This window comes from Zonotrichia albicollis, chromosome 5 (genome assembly GCF_047830755.1).
Source record: "Zonotrichia albicollis isolate bZonAlb1 chromosome 5, bZonAlb1.hap1, whole genome shotgun sequence".
Classification (NCBI taxonomy): domain Eukaryota; kingdom Metazoa; phylum Chordata; class Aves; order Passeriformes; family Passerellidae; genus Zonotrichia; species Zonotrichia albicollis.
In genome coordinates this window covers 31,658,837-31,683,952 of record NC_133823.1, presented here as the reverse complement: position 1 = coordinate 31,683,952, position 25,116 = coordinate 31,658,837, and the positions used below count along the sequence as shown (strand labels likewise).

At 36.2% G+C, this 25,116-nt stretch overlaps 1 protein-coding gene across 4 annotated transcripts in view; it reads left to right on the top strand.

Annotated features, from left to right (window-relative positions):
- Positions 1-25,116, top strand: part of SPOCK3 (SPARC (osteonectin), cwcv and kazal like domains proteoglycan 3) — a 163,906-nt gene that overhangs the window by 95,949 nt on the left and 42,841 nt on the right. For 3 of the 4 annotated variants that reach the window (XM_074541211.1, XM_074541212.1, XM_074541214.1), the window contains exons 5-6: positions 2,236-2,362; positions 20,213-20,327. In XM_074541211.1, coding sequence (XP_074397312.1) covers positions 2,236-2,362; positions 20,213-20,327 — 242 coding nt within the window. The remainder of the gene's footprint in view (positions 1-2,235; positions 2,363-20,212; positions 20,328-25,116) is intronic. The other variant, XM_074541213.1, reaches the window with a different exon arrangement.

Below are 25,116 nucleotides of genomic sequence, written 5' to 3'. Positions count from 1 at the left end.
TCTAGTTCCCATCATCCCTGTGATACTTTGAGACACCTCTTTTCCTTCATGTGATTTTACTAATCTTTGTTTAAGAAGAGGGCTTTTTTTCCTTTTTCTGTCTTGTCTTCATCAAGAGCGTGCACACGTGTGCATATGTACTAAAACACTAAGCAGCACCACTAGTGCTTTCTTTGGTTTATTTTAGGCATCTACACCAAGTCCCCTTGTGTGTTGCACAAATTCTGCTTCCAGTCTGTTTTTTGCTGATGTCAATGAGCTTCTCTCTGTTGATGTCTGGAACTTCTGCAATTTATTTGTACAGCTTCTACAATTTATTTGTATTTTAAAGTTACTGTATCTGTGATAAACAGAAATTGCGTCCGGTTGATAGTTGGGATGCTGGTCCTGTCAGTAGCCTCAGGCTACTGGGGCAGTTCTGGATAATTGTGAGCTATAAAAGTAGCAAGAAGTTAGAGAAAGATGCAGCCATCTGTATAATCTAATGATGCTGGAGCTCATGTGAATGATTGGAAAGCTCTCAGTCAAGTGAAAGGAGCAGCAATAGTCTATTTATTACTATATATTGTACATAATCAAAGACACAGTTTCTCCTTTTTTTTTGCTATAATAGAAAAGAGATGATTTTTGTTTTGTCTTCAAATAGTGCAACTCATCAGAAAGGATTGTTATTTGTTAATTAAGGTCATTAGAATTGTTTCCTTTTTAGTGCTTCCTGGTGGACATAACTTCCTGTATTGACATTTTATTATTCATTATGCTACATAGAACTGAAGCTATTTCTGTTTTTTTAATAGTAACTGACACCTTCTGTGTGCAGCATCTCAGCTTCCTGTGTACACTGTAAAAAATCTGTGCAGTTCAAAATGTCATTAAACAGCATAACCTGAGTGCAAACTTCTTTGATTCCTGATTTTTTTTTCTGAAAGACCACATTTACAGCTAAAATTATTCACATAAACATTGGCATGGCTTGGAAATGGGCTTTTAGTTGTTGTCATCACCAGTTTACTGTTAGGTGTGTGCTTGTAGCCTTTTACTCTGCTCATTATAAAACCAGAGGATGAGGAGTTTGTCTCATGTTTCTTTTTATTATCCACAAAAGTTCTCAAACAATGATTCATTACTAGCAAAATAGTTCTTGATTATTTGTAGGTGAAAGAGTTGAAGGAGTTCTCTGAGAGTTCTGCTCCATGAAAGAATGTTGAATTTGAGGTTTTATAAGTTTGAATATTTGTGTGTGTCCTGATAAGTCATTGCTATGTTCTAAGTGTAATCAATTTTAGGTTCTTCATTAAGATCCCGAGGGAAAAACAAAAACCAGTATAAAAATCATGTGCTGGCTGGGGTTTTTTTTTTTTTTATTTATATGCAAGAAGTAACTTCTTCATGTATTTTTAGATCATAAAGGAGGTGTTTCATGGTACAGTGGCTGCTAAATGCTTTCAGAGTTGAAAAATAAAAGGAAAAAATAATGGATGGGAATTAATTGAAAGCTACAGAGAAAAAGCATGCCTGTCTGAAGATGGCCATGTAACACAAACTGAAAGCTATAAAAGTACTGTGAAGAAGCATCAGTAACCTGTTTTAGACTTTTATTCTGACCCAGCATTCCTAAATTGAAACAATCCATCTAGCTCTGTATGTGTTTATGTGAGGATACACATATGTGATTGTGTAGACTGATTCTGTGCTCCAATGGATTAACTTGTTTTTTTCCCTTTGGACTATATATTGAATGTTGACTGAATTTTGCAAATTATAGACAGTGAAAGACTGTTCAAAGTGGGGCAAACAGTAGGACCCCCTCCCTGCTTCTCTAGAAGTATTTATGACACAGTTCTCTAAAACCTAAATGTTGCCTCCTAAAATACCAGTATTGATACAATAGTTGTATTCATACTGTTTAATAACAAAAAGAGTAAGTGTCGCATAGTTCCAACATCTTTTACTGATCAGTAAGTGTAACAGTCCCCAAAGCATCATCTTAATTATCTTTTTTTGCTCATATGTCTTAGTGAAATAATATGCAGGCATCAAGCATCTCTACAGTGAGTTAAAGTACAAAGGTGAAGAAGTTTATGCCAAAGACATTGGCAACCCTTTAGGTAAAAGAAAACTGTATGGTTCAAAGTATGTATGGCTTACTGTTTGTAAAGGCTCATTAAAATACCCTGAATGTGTTTTATTTTCAATACTGCTTATCAGAATTACATACTTTTTGTTTACTTACAGTATGAAAGAGGCTGGTTTAGGCCATAAACAGTGGAGGGGTGGTCCCATTTCATCAAACTGCAAGCAGTGTCCAGTAGTTTATACCAATCCTGTTTGTGGATCAGATGGTCACACATATTCTTCTCAGGTAAGAATTGAATAAAGAACTGAATTAATCTTTCATTGTTCCAGTCAATTCCATCTCTTGGAAAATAAAATAACGTATTGTAACACAAAACAGTATTTATTTGTTTTGGCTAAAATATATGTTACAGAATGCAACCTACAGGAATTCCAGTATTTTGTATGATGTAAAAGCAAAATGGTAGCAAACCCTAAGCAGCATAAACCAGTAATACCTGGAGCAGCAGTGTGTAGGAGTGTTCCAAATGTAACAGCACCTTGAGTGCTCTGCTGTGTGACAAGACACCATGGCAGGGTTTGAGTAAGCAAAAAAGTGTTGGGTGTCCCCAGCTGGGGGTAGAATAAGCATGTTAAGTCAGATTTTTCCTGTTGAGCACTGGAGGTGTGCTTCAAATTCCAGATACTTAGACATAGATGTAACGTAGCCAGAAAAAAAAATGTAATAATGTAAAGGATTGTTGGGTATCTTTCCTTGCAACAGTGTATTATGAGTCTTAACACCATAATCAAATCTTCCTTTTCTAGTCCTTACTTTCCTGTCTTTTCTCTCAATATATATTTAGAGATAAAATAATAATTTTAAATGTTACCATCAGTTTACCCAGTCTCGTTTGGATTAAACATTTTGTGTTGCTCCTGCTAAAGTCCAAAAATCCTGGATTACAGTGCAGAGGTGAAATTATGAGTTAGAGAGGTTTCATAATGCTGAAAATTGATTAATTTATTTAGTATTGTTCATTAAAACTTTGAGTAGAAGAATGCTCAGCCAATATTTACAACTGAGTCTTGTTTAAAAGAAAAAAGTGTGGGCTCTTGATAAACCCATTTTTCTCAGAACCAGCAAGTAGTTTAGTAGTGTCAAAGGAGCTACTGTATTCTGTCTTACTGACACTGTGTCCTTACACTAACAAATTGTTTCATTAGTAGATAATATCCAGTGCTTCAAGAGAAGTATAATAATAGATTAAATTGATGAAGATACAAAAGCTCTGTGCTTGTTAGTTATGAAGAAAAAATTGGGTATTGCATTTGAAACAAAATACTTCAAAGATATTTCCTAGTATCTAAATATTTTTAGGGTTTACATAACTTTTTTTTGTTTTTTACATAATCACAAATTAATTACATTTGAAGTTTACACATCTGTAGTCACATGTGAAGTTTACAAAAAAGAATTCGTTTCCAGGAGGGACTGAGTGTTGGATTGAACACCAAGGATTTTCTCCAAAGATATCTTATTCTTGATAAACTAAAAACATCAGATTTAACTGGTGCTTCCTAAACCCTGACAATACTCAGGCTTTTATCCTAAATTTTACATTAGAAAATTTTTTCCCTACTAATTTGAATTTTTAATTATAGGAATTTGGTCTAGAACTCTAGCTTTCCTTTACAAGAAGCAATTTAAAAACTTCTAATGCTTACACCAGCTTATCTGAGGCCCTACAAATGAATTCTGGAGTCTTTGGCATAGCTAAAATATACTTCCTTTCATTGACACTGTGACTTTATTTAGGAATTTGAAAAGTGTTCTGATTTTCATTAACTAATCTCTTGCCTATGTTTTTTTTATGAGCTGAAAGTGTGCTGACTTCTTACTAGACATTAGGTGATGGTATCCTTTAGTATTTACTTTGCCTTGCCATTCAAAGTTTCAGGCAGGCTTTAAGTCTCAAGTCCAGGCTGCACACAGGTATAATACAGATGGTAGTCTCTACAATTTTGCAATTTAAATACATGAGGTAGATAAGTTAATATCGTTAATACTGGATGAGCAACCTTTTTATTTTTTGACTACTGTATATTTCATTTATTGCAATCTCTCCCTGTGTTCTTGCTAATGCAATAAACTTTAGTCTCATTGTTTATTTCCTATTTTACCATATAGGAATGCTGTGTTCTAAATAGTTCTGTAGGTAGAAGTGACTTTTCTGGCCTCTCATGGTCTGGTCTGGAGTAGATGTACAAAAGTCTATAAATATTGATGAGATGCAGATATTTTTAAATCACTTCATGTGTTAAAGGTGCAGCTGTTCAAAGGGAATGATAGGAATGAGTGGACTAAATGGGCACACTGTGCTCCCATTCCAGTGCATTGTCAGTGCTGCAGTATCCAACCTCAATAGCCAACCTCAATATCCCTTGCATGCAAACAATGCAGAAGTAACATTACCATCAGAGACATTTTGGGTTGTGCTTTTTTCTTCCACTGCCCTGTAATGGTAGATTTCAAATATCAGCTTACAGAATAAAAATGCTAAAAACTTTCATTGCCATAGAATATCTATATCGGCCTATAAATATTTATTTTTATCTATTGTCAGTGATACGAGGCTTTTGTGTTCTGTGCTGCCAGTTGCATCAAAACAGAGGTCCTTGCCAAGTTATTTCAAGTGCATTATGTTTAAAAATTGACTAAAGACAAATATTTGTGTTCCTGTACTCCAGGCAAAGTTTGTTTCATTATGTCATCAAACTCCAGTAGGAGTTTCTTGTATTTAGAAAGCGTTCATCAATGACTGTGGAAAATTGTATAATACATTTTCAGAAAATAAGTAATTAAATAGTAATAGTATTGTAGAACACAGCCAGACAGTTGAAATTTGTCAGATAGATGCTCTTTTGGGAGTGTATCCTTGCTTTTCAGGACAATTCCATGAAATGCTTGAATTAAGTTATGTAACTACAGCTGTTTCATACATGTTTTTTGCTTTGGAAATCAAGCAAGCAAAAAAAGATGATATGATATGTGGATTATCTAGAAAGAAAAGTTATTGCCTAAATTGAGCTTTTCCAGAGTCAGGTAAGGGTATTTTGTTTCCCTTTCATTTTTGCAGTCCAGGTTACGTTTGCTGTTTTCTCAGCTCACAGTTAGTCTCATGAAGTCAGTGTAAAAGAAAAGTGGTAGGTGTAAGATATTTGTTACTAGCATAACAACAGTGTTGAAACAAAAATATTACATGCAGAAACGTTGAGTAATCAAAGTGAACATGAATCATTGTGCTGGAAGAAATTCAGTGTAAAGAGATCCTGCCATTGCCTTGGCACAGCAGTGGTACAATTTTTACTTAATGACCTTTAAATAATACTGCATGTGTTCTGCAGGTAGTGTGTTTTTACCTTCTGCATTTCTCTAAACTTTGGCACTTGAAAGTGCAGTATGCATTTTTGCACAGGAATTCTCAAGCAGTGCTGTCTCATGAGGCTTTAGTACCCCAATGTACTTGACATTCTCCGTGAAAACCACAGCCTGTTTGAAGCTTCACTTTTCCTGGGAATAATAGGGAAATAACAGGTTGTGAATGCAGCTCAGGTGGGTTGTTTTGAGACAGCAACCCAGCTGCTGCCATTCTGTCACCCGGCGAAGCAACTCACTGCTGTGCAGCACACACTGTAAAGCTGCTGTAGCTGGGATGAGATGGTGATGCTCAGGCTTGGGTGCTTCTGTTGGAACAATTCTCCCATATTGCACTGTATTGTAGCTGGACTTCCACAAAAATGGCCAAGAGGGGAAAGAAAATATGGTCATGCAGATGAATCTTCTTTTGAGTGGATTTTGCATATTTTGATTTCAGCTCTGGTGTTTGGTATAATAGGCTGAAGTTTTCTCTCTTAAGTTGAATGCAGTTGACAATTAGTTCCACTTCATCAAAATATAACCTTAAATAAGGCAAATGAACAGTGTTTGCAGTATTTTGAAAACACAGCAGAAATGAATTAATCTTTAAATTATGCCCATTGCCCCATGGTTTTATGCCAGGATTGCTTTGGCAGTTCTGATGTTAGCAGCAATTTGCTCAAGATGGCTTCACATTGATAGTGATTTTTTATGAAATGCATTTTCTCCTACCTATGAAAGCTTCATGTTATTAATGCCAGCCCTGTATGTGTAAATAGCCATAATAATATTTTTCATAAGTAAGGAGTCTAAAGAGTAAGATGCAAACTGTACAGAAAAGTAGTCAGAAAAGAGGATAAACATCTTGAAAGACTCCACAGATAGACAGGTATGTGGATTTAGATCTTTTTAATATTCAAATACTTTCTTCAGTCTTTCAGATTACATTTCTTTTCTATGAGGAGATTTGAAAGAGTTGGGGATAAAATTGCACTGTGGGAAGGAGTGCGTTTAATATTCCATCCAATTTTTGTTTGCCATTTTGCATGAATCAGAAATAGATTTTTATTCTGACAGCATCCCATATTTAATATGTTTCTGTTTAAAATCATTGCTATCTTTATTCTTTTCAGATATTTTTGAAATTTTAACTTAATAATCTGTATCTCTTAGCAGTGCGTTTGGTATAAGACAGCTTGTTGGCAACCAGCAATAAAAAAAGTATTGGCATTTTTAATCTTTGTTGTTATTTTAAGGATTGTGATTTTATATAACTTAAATTGATTTAAATGTACAAATTAGTGTATTGTGAACTTTCAGATCACATGCCTGAGCTGCTGACAGTTTTTTTCCTGCTTCAGGAGATTGCTAGAAAAAGAATTGCTATTACAAAATAGATGTTTTGTATTAGTAAAAGTATTTTTCACAAGCCTGACTCAATGTATATCAGTCTTGCTTCTTAAATTGGGCTAATTCACTATGCCTTTCCATTTTTATCTGCCTTGTTACTAAGCAATCTGCTGTAGACTTAACTGTCAGTTGAAATGCAGCCAAAAATATTAAGGTGAAATCGTTGCCTGCCACCTTTAGTAATAAAATAATGTAATCTCTCTGAAATAAATTGTTTGACAGTGTACAGGTTCTTTTACTTTTGCAGCTGCAAGGATCTTATTTCAGGTGATTTATCAGGACTGATTTGTTTTTCTAATAACAGTAGATTATCTCAAGAGGGACATCTCAAAATCAAGATTTGTGTCTCTAGCCCAAGGAACAGCCAGCCAAAATCACCCCTTTGTAAGTGGAAAAATTCAAAACCTTCTTCACATCAAATCTGGATTGTACTGTTACAATGAACTTGTGGCTGAGGTACACTGGAAAATAAATGGTGCTGGTAAATGGGGGGGAAAAATACCAACCCCCAAAAAATGCCAACAAACCATGGCCAGCCCTTCTTCTGCCCCATTCTCTCCACTTAAGAAACCCCACAAGCAATGAAAACACTTTCCAACAAACCTTGTTTTCAACAAACTTTTGTTGAATGATGCTGATGAATAGACAGTGATAAAAATAAAATGTGTCATCCTTGATTGATCCTGGATTATACTTTGGGTCTTTACAGAAATAGTAGAAACTGCTTGTTTATTGTTTAAATGCTTAAAAAAGGCAAACAATAAAAAAAAAGAAGGAAATGACATGAGCTGCAGCTGGAAAATCAGACATGGATGGGTTTTGCCAGTAAGGCCTGAAATTTTATCTGGAACCTTTATATTGATACGATGTGATATTAAAAGAAAAAAAAAAGGGCAGAGAAATATCCATAAGAGTGACTAAAGTTGGTCTATAAAGTTATAAAATCCAGATTTTCAAATAGGCTGATGTACTAAAAATTCCAAGTTATATCAAATTATACATAACTGATCTCTTTATCTACTGCATTGAAAATAAATAGCTGCTAAAACTGTAGAGAAAAAATGCGATAGCTTAGATAACAAAATGCTTCCCAGAAACTTTAATATTTTGAAATTCTGAGCAATTCAGTATTTCTCAGACTAGGATGATGTATTTTTGTGAGGAGGAATTGAATTTGATCCCTTTTTCATTTCCAGAATATCATGTTTGTTTAATATATTGAATTTGCATTAAGAGATACCTAAAATTTAATACTTCAATAAAAACAAAAGAAAAAAGAATTGCAACTTTATAGACTTGGAAAATATTTTCCAAAGACTTTATCTGTATAATTCCTTTAAATGGAGGTCCACCTTGCAATGAATGAGATGCTGACCAAGGGCTTAAGGGTCAGGATTAATGGGAGACAGAGACAGGTGACATTAAAGTGGAGGACGGCTACAGGCCACCTAACCAGGAAAAACAGGTGAATGAGGGCTTCAGTAGACAGACAGGAGCAGCCTCACTTTCCCAAACCCTGGTCCTCATGAGGGACTTGAGCTGCCCTGCTGCAGGGACAGCACAGCAGGGCACCAGCATTGCAGGGCATCCATCCCTGGAATGTGTTCATGAGAAATTCATCCTCCAAGTGGTAGAGGAGCCAAGGAAGGGACCTGCAGGACAGCTGGAGAGAGACTTTCTGCAAGTGCAGGTAGTGATGGGATAAGGGAGAGAATGGTTTTAAACAGACCATGAGTAGATTTAGGTTACATATCAGGAAGAAATTCTTTACTATGTAGGTGATGAGTTGCTAGCACAGCCTCTCCAGAGATGTTGTGGGTGCCCCAGCCCTGGAAGAATTCAAGGCCAGCTTGGAAGGGGCTTTGGGAAAAGCAGATTTATTTGCCCATGGCAGGAGAGTCTGAACTAGATGATCTCCAAGGGCCTTTCCAACCCTCATACATGGAGTCATACTGTGACTCTGTGTGTGGGTTTTTTTAAAAATGGTTTAATGTTTTTTCCGGAATAAAAAGCATGTAGGCTGGAAGGAAAAATCAATAAAAGAATAGGACAAACAGGTAAGTGAAAGTATCAGTCTTTATTAAAGAACTCTCATGTCACAGCAGTAGGATACAGAAACAAAATTCCAAATGTAAATTTGTGTAACTGTCAAAATGGGACGGCCAGTAAAACAGGAGAAGTCACACTTCTGAAAGTGGAGATTATAGTTAAAGATTCAGATTTCTTAAACTTTAGATTTCATTAGAGACATACATACTTACATGGAGAACAGTCTTTTCTCTGGGAGGTTCAACCATCAGAAGTTAATCTTTTGAAAACAGTATTTAAAATATTGTAACTAGAATTACAACTAAAATAATATGGAATCACTTTGGCACAGCAGTTCTTTTCCAGAAAAATGGGTCTACGTCATATGTGGGCAGAAATGCATAGGAGCCAAACACAGGAGCTGTCTTAGTTAGCCTTGTGGAGCAGAAAGCAATTCTGTAAAGAAACCAACAGAGAGAAGGGTCTGGGGGGTTGAGGCATAATGTTCCTATGTGCTTTGTAGTTGCTGGAAACATTAATAAAATAGTGTAGAAGTTTGAGATGATCTGTGTCAGTTGCAAGTAGGAGATCAAGAGACACAATTGCCTCAGATTTACCAAGTGGAATCCAATAAAGCATATGGTTTCAGCGGAGTAGAAGATAAGGATGGTAAAAATTCAAGAGATAGGTGGGTTTAGAGTATTTTTATGATCGTTAGAGGCTACTGCTTAGGCATTTATTTCTAAAAAAAAATGGAAAAGAAGCTTTTAATAGGGGGAGAGTATGGCTAAAGATGACATCAAGTGAAAGAACATTGACCTAGAAACAGATTTTGAGAGTTTATAGTAACAGTCTGTGATAAGAATGGGGTTAAAGAAGTTGAGATGGAAACAAGCAAATGGCAAATGAGAACTGGCTCAGATCTTGGCTTAGTGAAAGCTGCAAATAAAGTGAAAATTGCTAGAAGAAATGTAATTATTCAAGTTATTTTTTTCAAAACATGTAATTAAATTCATTAATGAAGTGGAAAAAAGTGTTTAGCTTCTAAAAATATATTCTTACACAGTGTTCATACAGGTCACATTTGCACATTTAGAAAGAAGCTGAAATACTGTGAAGTTTAAGTTTCAGACATGGTAACAGAGATTTAGACCAGCAATGCTGTAGTGCTATAAACTAGTCATGTTGACCTGGAGAAATAGAGAAACTTCAGTCTTTTTTTTTCTCAGATTTCAATAAGGAAAAATGTCTGTAACAGTAAAGAATTTTCTTCCAGGTTTCATGTTTTGGGTTTGGGTTTTTTTTTAATCTGTAAATCCTGCAAGCTGACAATGAAATAAGATAAATGTGAGCCAATTGCTATGTGGATATTTCATTGGAAACAAATTCAGACATATGACTGAGTATCAGAGGTAAGTCCTCTGCATCACAGCAATGTGTCAACAACAGCAAAAAACAGTAGCATCTTAGGCCACCATACACTTACTGGAAAAGAAAAATAAGCACTGATGTAGCAAAATTTGTCACTGGCTCTTCATTCAAAACACAACATATGAAAACTTGGCTTTGTGTTGTCCTAGTATTAATCCATATGTGTTTGTCACAGAACAATGAAAATTTTTGCATGTTTTAGAAATCAAGGGGAAAGATTTAGGCTCAGTTCTTTGTGCCTCTACACAAGATCTATCTCTTTAAATTCAAGAAGAGATATGTGATCTAGTGAAAAATAGTCATGCTTTGGAATATTAATTCCCACTTTTACAGCACAGTGCTTCTTCCCTGTGTGAAAACTAGTATGAATGTGGAATTTCATAAGTGTTTTTGTCACTGATAGCACATGGAGCCTTGTGTTTTGGACTGTCTAATAAATTAAATCTAGCTCTTGAAGTTCAAATGAATATTAGGATACATTTTTAGGTGAGCAAAAAAGCAGAGAGGTGAATAGGCCATATGCTGATAAGAAAACTGAAAGTGCCTAGATGTTTCACCTACTTGTAGCCAACTATATAGAATTTATTTTTCCTTTTTATTTGCTTTCTCTTTTTTTTTTTTTTCCCTTTTTTTCTTCCTTCTTCACCACAGTTGACAAAGATTTGTTTAAATGTGTTTGAAACTTTGATGGGATAATCCAGTATGGACTGTCTAGGTCTGTGCATGTTGCTTTTAGTAATTTTATAATTTTTCATGTAATTGAAACTAATGAACATGCCCTTTAGATGCTATTTTAGCTCACGTACAACTTTATAAATATTTCAACTTAGACATAATTGGATGAATTGAACTTGTTTAATTAGCAATGCAATCAGCCAGCATGGCTTAGGAAGTCATAATACATTAAAAATACAGTGATAATGAATACTAATAAGGAATAAGCGAATTGTTTTAACAAAAAATTCCACACTTTTAGAACCCATTTGTGTCTTGTTATAAGGTTTTACAGCTTTGCCATTACTTCTATTTTACTATTGCCTTTATTTGTGAGTTTGCATGCTAGATGAAAATCAATGAAGAGCTTTACTAGCTGACTTTTGAACCAAAGTAGTCAGCTATTTTTACCATGGTTGTGTAGGAGAATGAAATTATTTCGTTCACCTTTAAAAATGGGTGAATGTCTTGTTTGAATGTTAATTTTCAAATTTGTAGTAGGAACTTGAAAATGTATTTTGTTTTATCTGAAAAATATTTATTTTTTCTGTCTCTCAAGAACATTTCTCCAAATTGCAAAATACTGAATGCCAGCAATGGGGTGCACCAAGGATTTTGCATACACGCAGTGCTGAGTCACATTCTGTGCATCTCTAGCTAGGTGGGATAAATGTGATGGAGAAGTTTGAAACAAGGAGCCTGATGAAGTGCTGAGGTTTGGACTATACAGGCAAGAGCTCTGAATAAGAGCCAGAATTTGAGTATATGCTTGAATATATCAGAAAGAGATTTATGGTTTTTGTGTTAAAAATGCTTACCAGAAGCTTTTAGTAAAAGTCTGGACTGCATCAATGTTAATATTTTTGGAATAAGCCAAGGCATGATATAATATATAATATAGTTATATGTTTTTACATCCTGTGTGAATAAGTTTTTAAAAAGCAATATTTTTAAAATTTTAAATGTCTTTTTACACAATTTGTTGTATTCAAGGAATATTGAAATACTGATTTGAACTTGAGGAAATATATTACGTTTGTTACACAAGTACTAAAAGCATTATTATTAATTATTCTCAATTTACTACAAATAGTGTATTTCAAGTAGGGACTTACCATTGGTTAAGTTTTTGTTCTTACTTGAGAGTATAAAATAGTAGTTAGCCTGTTTGCCATATTTACAGCATAAGATAGTGGACTGTATATTTTCTGAACTGAGTAGGTGTCTAAAAATTCAGACAGCAGATTTTAAAAGCAGATAAGTTCTTCAATGGATTTGCAGAAGCTCTTAAGCATCATATGTCTCTAATAGCCTCTAAGTAGGAAAGCAGAGATAAGTAGGTGCCTAATTTAAATAATCCCAGTAGGCATCTATTGGCATATTTCTGTGATTTAATGTGTGTTCCAGGGTGCCCAAAAAAGATAGACTAACTAGTTGACCTGATTTCAATGATCTCAAGCTTTAAATTTTATACTATTGCACTGCAGTGCATTAAAAGAAACAGACAAGAGTTAAGGTGGATGGGAAGAAAACTGTGGATACAGGTTTTCATTTTGTCATGAAAACAGCATTCTCTAGTTCATAGTTTCATAAAAAATGTATCATCAGTGTTCTTTCAACGACAAAATATTTTCTTTTCTCTTCTCAGGATCTTGGTTCAATAGACACATTTCCTGTTTTTTTCTTATCAAAATGCTAGTTGCATGTCTTTATGGTTGATATATTCAACAGTTGTTTTCATTTTAAATAGCAGTACTTGTTTACTGAAAAGCTTTTTATCCAAACTCCTATTTTTTAGGTGAGTAATACACATGCAGATAACTGATGAGACAAAAAGGCATTTGTAGATCTGGGTGATGCTTCATGGATAGATTTGCACATTAATTTTTCCATTCTTAAACTTGAATTTGTTGAAAATGTGGTCTCTTGGCATTATGCCTAGCTGCATTTGGCTTGAAATTCTATACCTTCTTGGCTGCTTTTTGTAAAGAAAATCAAAATTACATAAAATTTTCTAAATTAGGTTTACCACATCATTAACTTGGCCATATTTTCACCTTCACTTTAAGCCAGCCTAAAGTGATTGCATGAAGCAGTCCTTTACTTCTCTGCCATGTTCTGTATCAGCAAATGGTCTGTGTTGAACTAGACCTGGAACACACCTGATCAGCTCTCACCCTACCCACGCTGCCCCCGTGCTTGGTGACAGGAGCCACCAAGTGAGTTAAAAAAGATACTTTCTTTACATATTTGACTTAGATCAAATCTGAGGGCATAATTTCACTTCGCATTTTGCACAAAATACAGTAGAGGCCAATTTTGTGCTGGGGAATTCATGTAAGCTTTGTGAAATAGGAATAAAGTTTGAAAATGGGGAAGGTGGTTAAGAAAACAGCATGAAGTTGAAAGTTCAACTGTCAGAGATACCAGCTTCCTAAAAAGAGAGAGAAAACATCTGTATTGATGCATGAATGTAGAGCTCGGTGGGAAAGACTTCTACCTGTGAAACATACAATGATATTAGGAAAAATATATCTGTGTGGTACTCTAGCAATGAGCTCTTTTCTCAGAGATCCCCTGGATTGCATCATACAGGATGCATCATTCATCTGACCGTGAGTTGTTGATCATCCAGAAAATATACCGAAAAGAAAGAGCTGTGAGCATGTTTTGGGGGGAGCATATAGACTTGAAAGGATATTCCAAATAAATCCAGCAATTCTATTTGTACCATATGAACTGATAATTATCAGAGGGAATCTACATTTAATTATTTTTGTGTTTTTCCTTGGAATTGGATAGCATGCCCGGTTTGATTTTTAAATGTACAAGAGCATCAGGGACTTCTACAGAGCTGTTGTTGAGATGAAGTACACCTAAAGGGGATGGTTACCTTCCAAAATGAGACACACTACAGTTGCATAGATATTAATTATTTGCTCTCTAAAAAGTAATTTACTAAATGCTCAGTATTAAATATGATGGTGTTCTAGAAAGTATTTCTCTAAGTATCAGCACGTCAGCAGATAAAAGTACCTGAAAGACTCTTGACACTGAATTCACACTTTGTCCAATGGTCCTGTTTAGAGAAGGGTGTGGTAATGCATCAGGCCAGACTTCAGTCTTTCAGTGTGAAGGGCTTGAGGCACAAAATGGACACAGTATTCACTGGACATCTAGATGAATATCCTGGCAGCTAATTTCTGCTGACTTGTGTACTGTAGGGGTCTATCAGATCTGCTTCCAGCTGCCCAGGAGGTATAGAGATGGAAAAGAGGGATTGGAGGGGAGTGTGTGCAGATTGTACCTCAGGACTTCTGTTCGTGAGCTTCTGTTCTTTACTTGCCAGAGAACTCATGGGTGTCCTCATTGCTTAGTTTGAATTATTTTTGTTTAAAAGCCACTAGAAATTCCTGGCAAGACTGTACTGTTGTGGAAAAATGTTGTCTTGCACTGAGGCTGAAGCATTTTCAAAAAGGAACAGAATTAAGTCTGTGAGAAAAAGCAGATTGATAAAATTATTGGAAATGCCAGAGTGAATGCTGCACAAGGACTTTATCTTTCTTTTTGGGTAGACTTATAATGCAGTTCTAATGCTGTAGTTTTCTTCCAGAGGGCTCTTCACTCACTTAACGCACAGAATGGACATGCCTCCCTTTTATCTAATCAGGAAATTGTTGTCAGTACACACTTTTTTCTTTTATTATATGGCAGCCAGACAGTTAAACTTAATTTCTCATCTACTTTAATATGTCTTTATGCCCTGTACATTTTGAGAAGTCTACAAATAGCAACTAATTTACAACTGTCTCACACACTGTCCCTCTGTGTGATATGTCTTGTTACAGATAGATGACGGTTCTGCAGATGAAAGCAAGTAAATTATATGTGAGATATCCAATTTAAGGAGTTTTTGGTTCATATTTCACATTTCAAAGCATTTATATATTCAACTAATTTTTGTTTTAGTTTATCTAAAAATGCTTACCATGTTCCCAAATCATAAATCAGGCTTTCAAGACCTTAAGAGAGTACAAAAGCATTCAGTACCAAACTGAATTTTGCTGAAATTATCTAGGATCAATAGACCAGTATAAGCCTTACTTTTCTTTCCTTTATTACTATCTCCCTAGTTCATTCATTACACATCTTTCAAACACTTGTCCAAATGAGCAAGATTAATGCAGGCAATAATCTTTTGACACTGGTTCATTCCTGGAGCAGGTCTGTACTGTGCTTCCCAACTGAATAAGCTTGATGCCAACTGATCCCCCCGTGTTCTCAAAGCAAGATAAGCTACACAGGTGCAATTCTTGATGGATTTATCTAAGCCTGGTTGTAAAGACAATTATTAAGATTCAAAAAGCTTCTCCAATGATTTGTTTTAAGATGTCACTACCCTTCTTAAAAAGTCTGCCTAGTATCTAATTTATTACTTCTCTGCAGGAGTTCAAGACAATTATTTCTTGTAACATTCATTGTGGTATTCTTTTCAGGTACCTTTCAGATGTCTTTTGCCTATTTGACAGCTGTTTTATGAATAGTCTTTTCTTAAGGCCCAGTACTTCAGTCTCTTTTTGGTGACTATTTTCTGATTTCTCATTATTCCCGTTACTCCTTTTTCATTTAACTCCTGTCTTGTTTGAAACTTTGTTGCAAGCTGTACAGTGCTGCCAGAGCTACGTGAATTTATCTTACATGTTTTGTAGGTTGCACTAACATTGATATATCCTGGTATGATGTTTTTAAAAACCGTTCAGTTGTTCTTAATGATCACTAGATCATCCATTCCATTTTTCCTTTAGAATGGATGTCTAGCCCGTTGCTCCAGCTTGTTAATATCTTGATTATTTTGTCTCTGTAACAGTAGAACATAGGAGTTTTCTGTATTGAATTTCATTATATTTCAGCCTATTTTAATATTTTGACTATTTTTTTAATATATTTCTATCTTCTAAAACTATTCCGTGTTTAATAGGATATCCTTTAGCTCACCTTCCAACCCTCTAGAATCAGAGAATAACCTGAGTTGCAAGGGACCCACAGGAATCTTCGTGTCCAGCTCCTGGCCTACAGAAGACAGCCTCAAGAGTCACATGTGCCTGAGAGCCTTGAACTCTGCCAAGCTTGGTGCTGTGACCACATCTCTGGGGAGCTGTTCCAGTGCCCAGCCACCCTTTGGGTGAAGAACCTTGTCCTAATATCCAACCTAAACCTCCCCTAACACAGCATCAGACCATTCCCTTGAGTCCTGTCGCTGATCACCACAGAGCAGAGATCAGTGCCTGCACATCCTCTTTCCCTCATGAGGAAGCTGCAGACTGCAGTGAGGTCTCCCCTCAGTCTCCTCTCCTTCAGGCTGAACAGACCAAGTGACCTCAGCCACCCCTCACACGGCTTCCCCTCAAGGCCTTCACCATCTTTGTGGCTCTTCTTTGGAGGGTCACCCAAAACTGCCCCCAGCACTCGAGGTGAGGCTGTCCCAGAGCAGAGCAGGACAATCCCCTCCTCCTTGCCTGGCTGGTGATGCTGTGCCTGATGCACCCCAGGGCATGCTTGCCTGTGTGGCTGCCAGGGCACAATGACTCAAATTCAACTTGCCACCAGTCACGACCCCAGTTTCCTTTACATGGCATTGTTTTCCAGCATCTCATTCCCCAGTTCAGCTGTATTCATCCAGGGTTGCCCATTCTAGGTGCAGGATCTGGTACTTCTCTTTGTTGACCTTCATGTAGTTGGTGATTGCCCACCCCTATTTGTCCAGGTCTCACTACAGGACCTCTCTGCCTTGGAGGGAGTCAACACCTCCTCATAGCTGAATGTCATTGGCAAACTTGCTTCGTATACTTTTGAGTCCTGCATCCAAGTTGTTTATGAGGACTTTGAAGATCCCTGGCTGTGCAGTGGAGCTGTGTAGAACCCCAGTAGTGACTGGTTACCAGCCTGATGTTCCCCTAAGAAAATCCCCTGATGTTCCCATTTACCCCACAGAGCTTTGTGTCCAACCCATGAGCCCACACATTGCCTGATGGGTTCATCCTGCTGTCTGCTGGACATTTTCTCCACAGGGGCACTGTGAGAGGCAGCATTGAAAGCCTTACTGAAATCCAGAAAAATTTTATCAACTGGGCCCCCCTTGGTCAGCTAGGGGGATAACTTTGTTATAAAAGGAAATTATCAAGCTGGACTCATCCTCATTAAGCTGTCCTGGCTGTGACCAGTGGTTGCATATGTCCTTCATATGTCTTCCTGTAACTCCCAGAATAATCTTCTCCATAATTTTACCGGGCATGGAAGTGCAACTGGGTCAGTATTTGCCAGCTTCCTGTTGATTCTCCAGATTCCCAAGACCATTGAAAAGTCATGGAGAGAGATGTGATTAGGAAATCAAGTTGAGTGCTGCCCTGGCATGAATACCCTCACACCACCTCTCCTTTTTGACCACTATTTCTCATTGTGTCCTCATAGCATGCATGTCAGTGATTTTTTTTCTGTGGAGTTTCTCAGGTATGTTGCTTGCTCTTCTACCAGTTTAAGAGTAACATTGAGAGAAGTTTGACCCACCTTAATTTAACTGAGCTATCTTTACAGTATCCTAGTGCACTGTTAATTTGGGGAATAATGTCAAGAGGTTTGAACCAGAGTTCTGTTCCTGGTGTCGTTAGCAGTTAATAGGAAATTGTCAGAACTGCCTTGATTCATTTTCAGCATATGTAAGCACCATGATGTTACTTTGTTTCTGAAAACAATGAATATATCTCTGCTGCCTGCCTGTCCTTAAAAGGAGTTCAGTGAGGGTAAAATTTTATCATACCTGTGAATGGGAGTACTGATTTGGAAGTGTTGTGTGCTGACCTTGCACTCAGTATCTCATGTATCTCTGCCTGTGCCAGCTGTTGAGCAGTAAATTTTTAGTGTTTAAAAGGATAGTATTATTTGCAAATAGGACTGAGTAGACAACTTCAAAGAAAAATAAATAAAAAATACTAAACTTGCAACTCGTGGTACCGGCTGAAACACCTATGAAGTATTACTAGTCTCTTCAGCAACATTCAAGTGAATGAAAGTTAGGAGCATTGGAGTCTGTAAAAAAATAATTTCTCTAGATTATAATAAATAATATAATAAATAATCTCTCAAGAAAGGATTAAAGAAATCGTCAAAAATTAAATGAAAGTATTACTTTTTTTTTTCTTCCCTCATCATGCTCTGTTTCTCAGTAAATTAGACCTGGAATGGGTTTATATGTCAAATATTGAGTGGCAGTTTCACTAAGGGGAGTAATCAAAAGCCTAAAGCACAGCTATCTGTAGGTTTGAATCCTTAAAATACTAAGTTTGAATAATAAAAACTCTCAGATCTTAAAACTAGAAAGACGTCTCTTTTTAACAGGCATGAGTATTAAATTTGAGTTGTAATCCATTCCACAAACTCCAAATACTGGTTGGAGCATTAAAATATGAATTGGGTCATGTACTTCCTGGAGAGAGGACTGGTAGGAATCACAGTAATGCAAGCACTCTCCTGTACAGCTAGGATAATTGAGATAGAAAAAGTATTCTGTTGTTTCAAAATCAGCATGGGAAGGTGTTTGCTTTGCTTCCATTTTTGAGTCCTTTTTGAGAAAGGACTATAAGCTATATAATGCTATATAGCTTTCAATTGGAACAGTTATGTTGGGATTTTTGGGAGGGATTTAAAAGGTTCTGTTAGTGTCGTTTTCTTGTAACCATGCATTTTTGGCAAAAAGTGACACATTCAGAACTGAAGTACAATAATGACTATGTTGAAGTACAGAAAATTTGAGGTAATTATTTCTGTCTTTTTATTACTGGTAATGGTGCAAAAATGTATTATTTTGTTACAGTGATGCACTTCAGGTTATGCAAGATATAGAACTGCATGAGAGTGTGACAAGACCAGAAGTGTGACTGCTTAAAAAGTTGACAAAGTTCTGTAAATTCACAGTGCTTACATCTATATACTAGTGGAAACTAGCAGGCTTTCAGGAGGCTCCGTGATTGTTTCATAGCTCCCACCATTCTTTCAGTGCTCCCACCCCTTACATATTTTTAGGCGAGAGAGAAACTTTGACTTTAGCATTCTCTGGAAATCCTGAGAATCAAATAATGGAACTACATTACAGTGAAGTTATGTACCCCAACAAAATATGAGTCAGGAAATAAAAGAGACAAATTCTGGTGAGATTGTTCTGAAGTGTTGTGATGCACAGAAAACACTTCATATTTTTATGTGTTACTTGAACTGCTTTTCTGACTCATATGCTTCTGTGTCCTTTACCTATTTAATGAGACATCTGGCATTTTTTGTTCAAGGATGAAGTGTTCTCCATAACAATCTTTCTTCTTTTGCTTTGGAAAAAAGCTCTTTGTAGATGCTTCCCTCCTCTTTGTTTCTTGGTTATGTTTTTCCTGATAATACATTGACAAAACATCCCAGAGAAAGATCTCTATGCAAAAAACTGTTTTATTGGAAGAAAAAGTATGAGAGTTTGCAATGATACTATTCTTTATGTTTTTTAACTGCATTATTTCTATATGCTTGAGACAGCAATTTTGTTTCTCAGATATAGTTAACTTTTATGTGGTTTCTGGATTGGAGCTGTAAGTGCACAGATCAAAACCTCACAAATGAATCTGTTTCTGTATCAGAAAAGATAGTCACTATGCAGAATTACATTAGGCACAGGTTTTTGTTTTATTCATTAATGCTTTTTTACCACAACACTGTCTTCCTAAAGATAGAAATTCAGTGATAAATTCTAGGAAAATTGACTGTTTATTGCTTCCTATCAATCATGAATATTGTTGCTGTGTTTATTTGCTCATTGAATACAGATAAAACCAATGCAGTCTGCTTCCATTTAGCATGGATATTCAAAGCAGTCTCACACCACAAGTGCCTTCATGCTTGAATTGAGTCTGTGACTGTAGCCAGTCTAGGAACTAAAAACTTTGTACCTGTCTTGAATCTAATTTTTGTTACAAAAGTAGTATATACTGCAGAAGACTTTTCTTTGCACCTCTATGCAAAGGTTTAAGCATTTCATGAGCGATTGCTTCGAATTTCTTAGCAGTTTATATTTTAATAAGGTATGCTTATTTTAATGATAGTCATTCTGTCTCCCTACAGTGCAAATTAGACTATCAAGCCTGTGTCTCAGGAAAACAAATTTCAGTGAAATGTGAAGGACGTTGCCCTTGCCCTTCTGACAAATCCACAAATGCAGGCAGAAATGACAGGAGAGGTGAGTGATTGTAATTTGTGTAATATTTTTAATACTTATTTCCAGAATGAAGGAAGATATTGCGCATGGAATATTACAGTTATCAGAAACACTCATTATTCTTGAGTAAAACCAGATGTATTTTCTTCAAGGTTGTTTCTTTGCCAAAGGTTTTGAAATTCTACCTGTAGTAAAATACCATGGTATTTTTCAAATGAGCTATTGTAGTGTGAGTTACTGCTATTCTTTTTTCTTTTTTTCATTTTCTATTTAGTACTCCTTCAAATGCTTCTAAGTCAAGAAATTATTTCCTTGCTCCTCAGTGTTTTCAGTTGAATATTCAAGAAAACAAGAGTGTGGTGGAAAGGAAGGAAACTTAGAAGTCCTTGGTGCTGGTCCTAGGAGCAAGCAGTTGAGCTGTAGAACTGTCAGTAATGGCTGGATTATATAAGCAAGTTCATTTGAAAAGTGCTTGATAGGAGTAAATCAGCTTTGCTTTTGGACTACAAATGAGATTATGCTGCTGGAAAATGAAGTTGCTTTGCAGTGCCTCTTAGGCATTTTAGTTGCAACTGGAACAAACCGGAGAGGAAAAATGTTGGCTGAGCATATTTGTGTTTCAGTGGCTCCAAGGTGATTACAGAAGCTGGAATTAACCAACACATGATATCGTCTTTGGTGTTTCTGAATTGAGAGTGGTCATGAGGTTTTAGGCTACCATGGACCTGAATCTGTCAAGGAAAGTATGATTGGAGGTCTGCATTTTAAAAATTTCTTTAAACTGATCTCTGTTAGATGCATCTTTTTGTTCTGTCTATATAGGAACACTTTTGATGAGTAAAATACATTGAAAAAACAGAAAAATCTGTTTTGAAGGATGATGGGTTTTTTCCTGTAGTAACCTTATAGCAATAAAAGAAAAAAATATTGCATTCCTGCACTAATCTGGTATTTCATTATAGTTTGAAGCACTATTCCATATTTATTGTGCAGGATAGTCTCACTTTTCTTTATAAGCTGTAGCTACTGCCAAAACTATTTTTTTTTCTAGTTTAAAAAACAAATTAATGTTCTTTTAACAATGAATTAAGATGACTACTGTAAAGATTACACTGTGTGCAGGCATACAAGTAAATTAAAAATGGCTCTGAAACACTTCTTTAGGTCCCTTTTTTAGTCTTCGACAATATAATTGATTGTGTAATTAAATATTAATTGAATATATGTAATTAAATACTCCTTGTGCTGGAACCCCTCTGCAAAATGATAGTCTTGACTTTTTTAAAGCACCAATTTACTATTTTATGTAGTATCTTGAAAATAAATAGATAAGTATGTAGTCTTCTTGCATTGTTAAACAAAATGACAAGTACTGGAAGACCTGGCATTGTGTGGCTACTGTGGCCCCTTTGATAAGATGTACAGTGAATGTAACCTTAATGTGGCTGCAGCATCCTCTAGCAATAATTTCTGTATCTCCAGGATGGATATGGGAATATTTGCTTAATAGTGGGCGTGAAGTGAAATTAAGAATATGAGGCGAAAAGCATCTCTGTGAGTAGTAGCCAATCATTCTGCAGTGTTAGTCTTTCAATTTGTTATCATTGCCCTTAGATTTTACCAAAATAAAATCAGCATTCTTTCTGCTGCAAGCTGTTTCACCTGATGCCATTATCTTTTGTGTGTATTCTTTCAAGCATATTTAATTTTTCATGTTCCTGTGCTAAAACACTGAAAAAAACATAGAGACTTTTTTTTTTTTTTTCTTCAAAAATGAGAGTTTTTTAAAAATAATCTTCTTGATGATTTAAGTTACCAGGGAGTCAAGATTACTTGTGCCTAGTTATGTAAAAGAAAAGGAAAAAAGGTCTCATGGGTATAGGAATTAACTCTAATCCTGTCCTGATAGATTGTCAGAGCAAGCAAAACACAGGGCTTTTCCAAATTCTATGAAATTTGTTAATATATTTTCTTTGCAAGGCCAAAAGCCAGAAAAACTGAGAAACATGAAGTTGAGCTGAGCATCATTAGTGAAATTTCAGCTTTTCTTGTGACAGAATACAAAATTTCTTACAGCAGAAATTCTTCTAAGAACAGTTACAAGAATACAATTTTTTTCTTTAAATGGAGCTCTGTAAAGTGTTCTTGTGGTTGGACTTGATGACCTTGGAGATATTTTGCAAACTAAATGTTGCTATGGTTCTGTGATTCTACGCTGTGTACACCCATGTCAGGTGCTTACAAATTTAATGGAGCCAAACAGGCAAGGTAAGGTTACTGTTCCTTTTTCAGGGATAACATAAGTAAGGGTTTCCTAAAATTCATCTACCTAGGCTGTTTGGGACAATTTTTCTTCTTTTCAGATTGAAATTGCTGATTTTTTGGTGTATCTGGGGAGCATACTATGTTTATGAACTTTCCCAAAATAGTCTGGGTGTGTATCTCTATACTCCTTTGGGAAACATAATTAAACCACTATTCAGAAAAACAGATTTTCTTCTTAGAATGTATATGAACTTAGTAATGAAATCACAGGGTCCTTTTAGTTGGAAGTGAACTAATCTGATCCTTATCTCTGATGAATGCATGAGGCAGGTGAGGGGATCCAGCCTTTTGTGAAGGCTGTCTCATTTTATTGATATCTTTAGAAACATTGAACCCAGTTCATGCTCAGGGTCTCTTAGGTCAAATCCATAAATGTAAGGGCTGAGAACTTGATTTGGATCTAGAGTGTAAGAGTGTAAGTTGTTAGAAACAAAAGTTACAAGTAAAAAAAAAACAAACCCCACAAAAAATGAACCAAAAAAAACCACCCCACAGTAAAATAAAAATCTTTACCGTCTTTGATAATTTACATAAAGCAATGGGTATCATATAAACTATAAACTAAAATGGGTACTCCAGTAATTTTTTTAAAAGAGACAGAAAACACAAACTTAGGGTTACAAATGAGTGAGGGACATCTGCAGAGCATTAGAGGCAATATTAGAGGAACACAAATTAGAAGTAAGGGAGTGTGGGGAGTACAGAAGAGAGAGAGAGGGCTTTGGAAGTTGTGTAGATGCACAATGAGAAGAGAAGTTGAAGCAGAATGCATGGGAAGCAGTAGCACTTGTGACAGAGGTGTTAAAGAGACATGTGAGGAAGGATCTTGTTTTCCAAGCCTAGCCATTGCCTCATGTCCTGCTCTTGCCCCAATCTCCTTTTCAAGCATGTGCCAGGATTTGGGGTGCCCAGGTCATACTGAGTTGCACAGCTTTGAATGAAAGGATTTCACTGAATGAGAATCTGCAGATCTTGATTTTCCTAAGCACTTCTGAGGCTTTTTTCAGTGGTTATGATGAACTAGAAGCTCAGAAAGATTCTGTGCAGTGCACATTTGTACAAAACTGAAGAGTCTTTTGTCCCCTTGGCAGTGTCTGGACCCAACTTTTTCTTTCAAATAGGATCACGTTCCTTTTGCTCTGAGATGTAGTGAGTCCTGTCCCTTGCTTGTCCTGCTCTTCAGTGTGATGAGTAAAAAAAAATGCACGTGGTGCAAGCTGTGGTCAATGAAGACCACAGGCATTTCTGCAGAAGTTTTGTCAGCAGATGAGTGTATGGCTGACAGCTGTTAGCTATGGTTAAAGGCCTTCAAAGGTATCTAAGAGAGCATCCATTGTCAGTTATCTCAAATTTGCTCTACTCCAGAGTACATACCTTGGGAAAGTTAAATTATTCTTAAAATTAAAAATTTTGACAGAGTGCTTTATTTCCCTGTCAAGCTGCACTGACATTCTGACAAAAGTGTGCTGTGACATGCCCAGGATCCTGGTCTTCCAAACAATCTATTTCAAAGATTTGGCTGATGTTGTACAGCATCCTTCTCGATTATGTCTTTGGATGCCTTCATCATAGAAATAAGGCTGTGCTTCTGCCCTGACATAGAGTCAAGATTCAGCTGGGAAATGCAGTCACACCAAAAGCTCAGGGCCAATTGAAGGCCCTGCAGTTTAAATGGCAAAAAGCTGTATCATTGTTGGTAGAATACTGAATATGCATTTTTAGTAGCTATTGAAATAGAAGAATTCAGTCTCAGTAATTTTTTGTTAATCTCTAATAAATCCAGTGCTAAGAGCTCACTTGATATTTTCACTAAAATAAGAGATTTAGGCTTATATTCATGGAAGGAAAAAAAGAGCTTCTCTTTCTTTCAGCATCTGAGGAGCACTGTGTAGGTAACAAGGAAGCTCTTACAAATGTCATACTCCTTGACTGTAAGCTTTTTCCAGAAGGAGGTGGAAAGGCAACATTGCATGCTCAAAGTATTTTCAGTTAGAAAGACTTTAATCTCAGAATATGACTGCCCTCTCAACTGCATCCTGTTTTATACTGAACACTGCCAAATTGTTAATTGCTTTGTAGAGATGAGGATAAATAACAGTAGGATTAAAGACACTGTGGATACTGGTTTGTTCTGTGTGCATCAGTGCTTGAAAAACAAATAGTGGGACAAACAACCAAGCAGCACTCTCCCAAATCCTCTGATTTAATTTGCATAGCATCATCTTTTCAATACATGACCTCTACTACTCTTCATATAGTACAGGTATAGATGCCAAAAAAGAGCTTTTGTTTTGTTTACATTCAGAGAGAACACTGACTGGTTTCCAAACTTCACAAATAGATTGAGGGCAAAAATTATCACTTGTGTTAACTCCTTAATCTCTTCTTTGTAATTCTGCCTTTCAATAATGGATACTGCTGTTTTGTAATCCCCTATTTCTCTTTTGAAAAGGTAACTACAGGACATCAATAGAATAAAAATCCA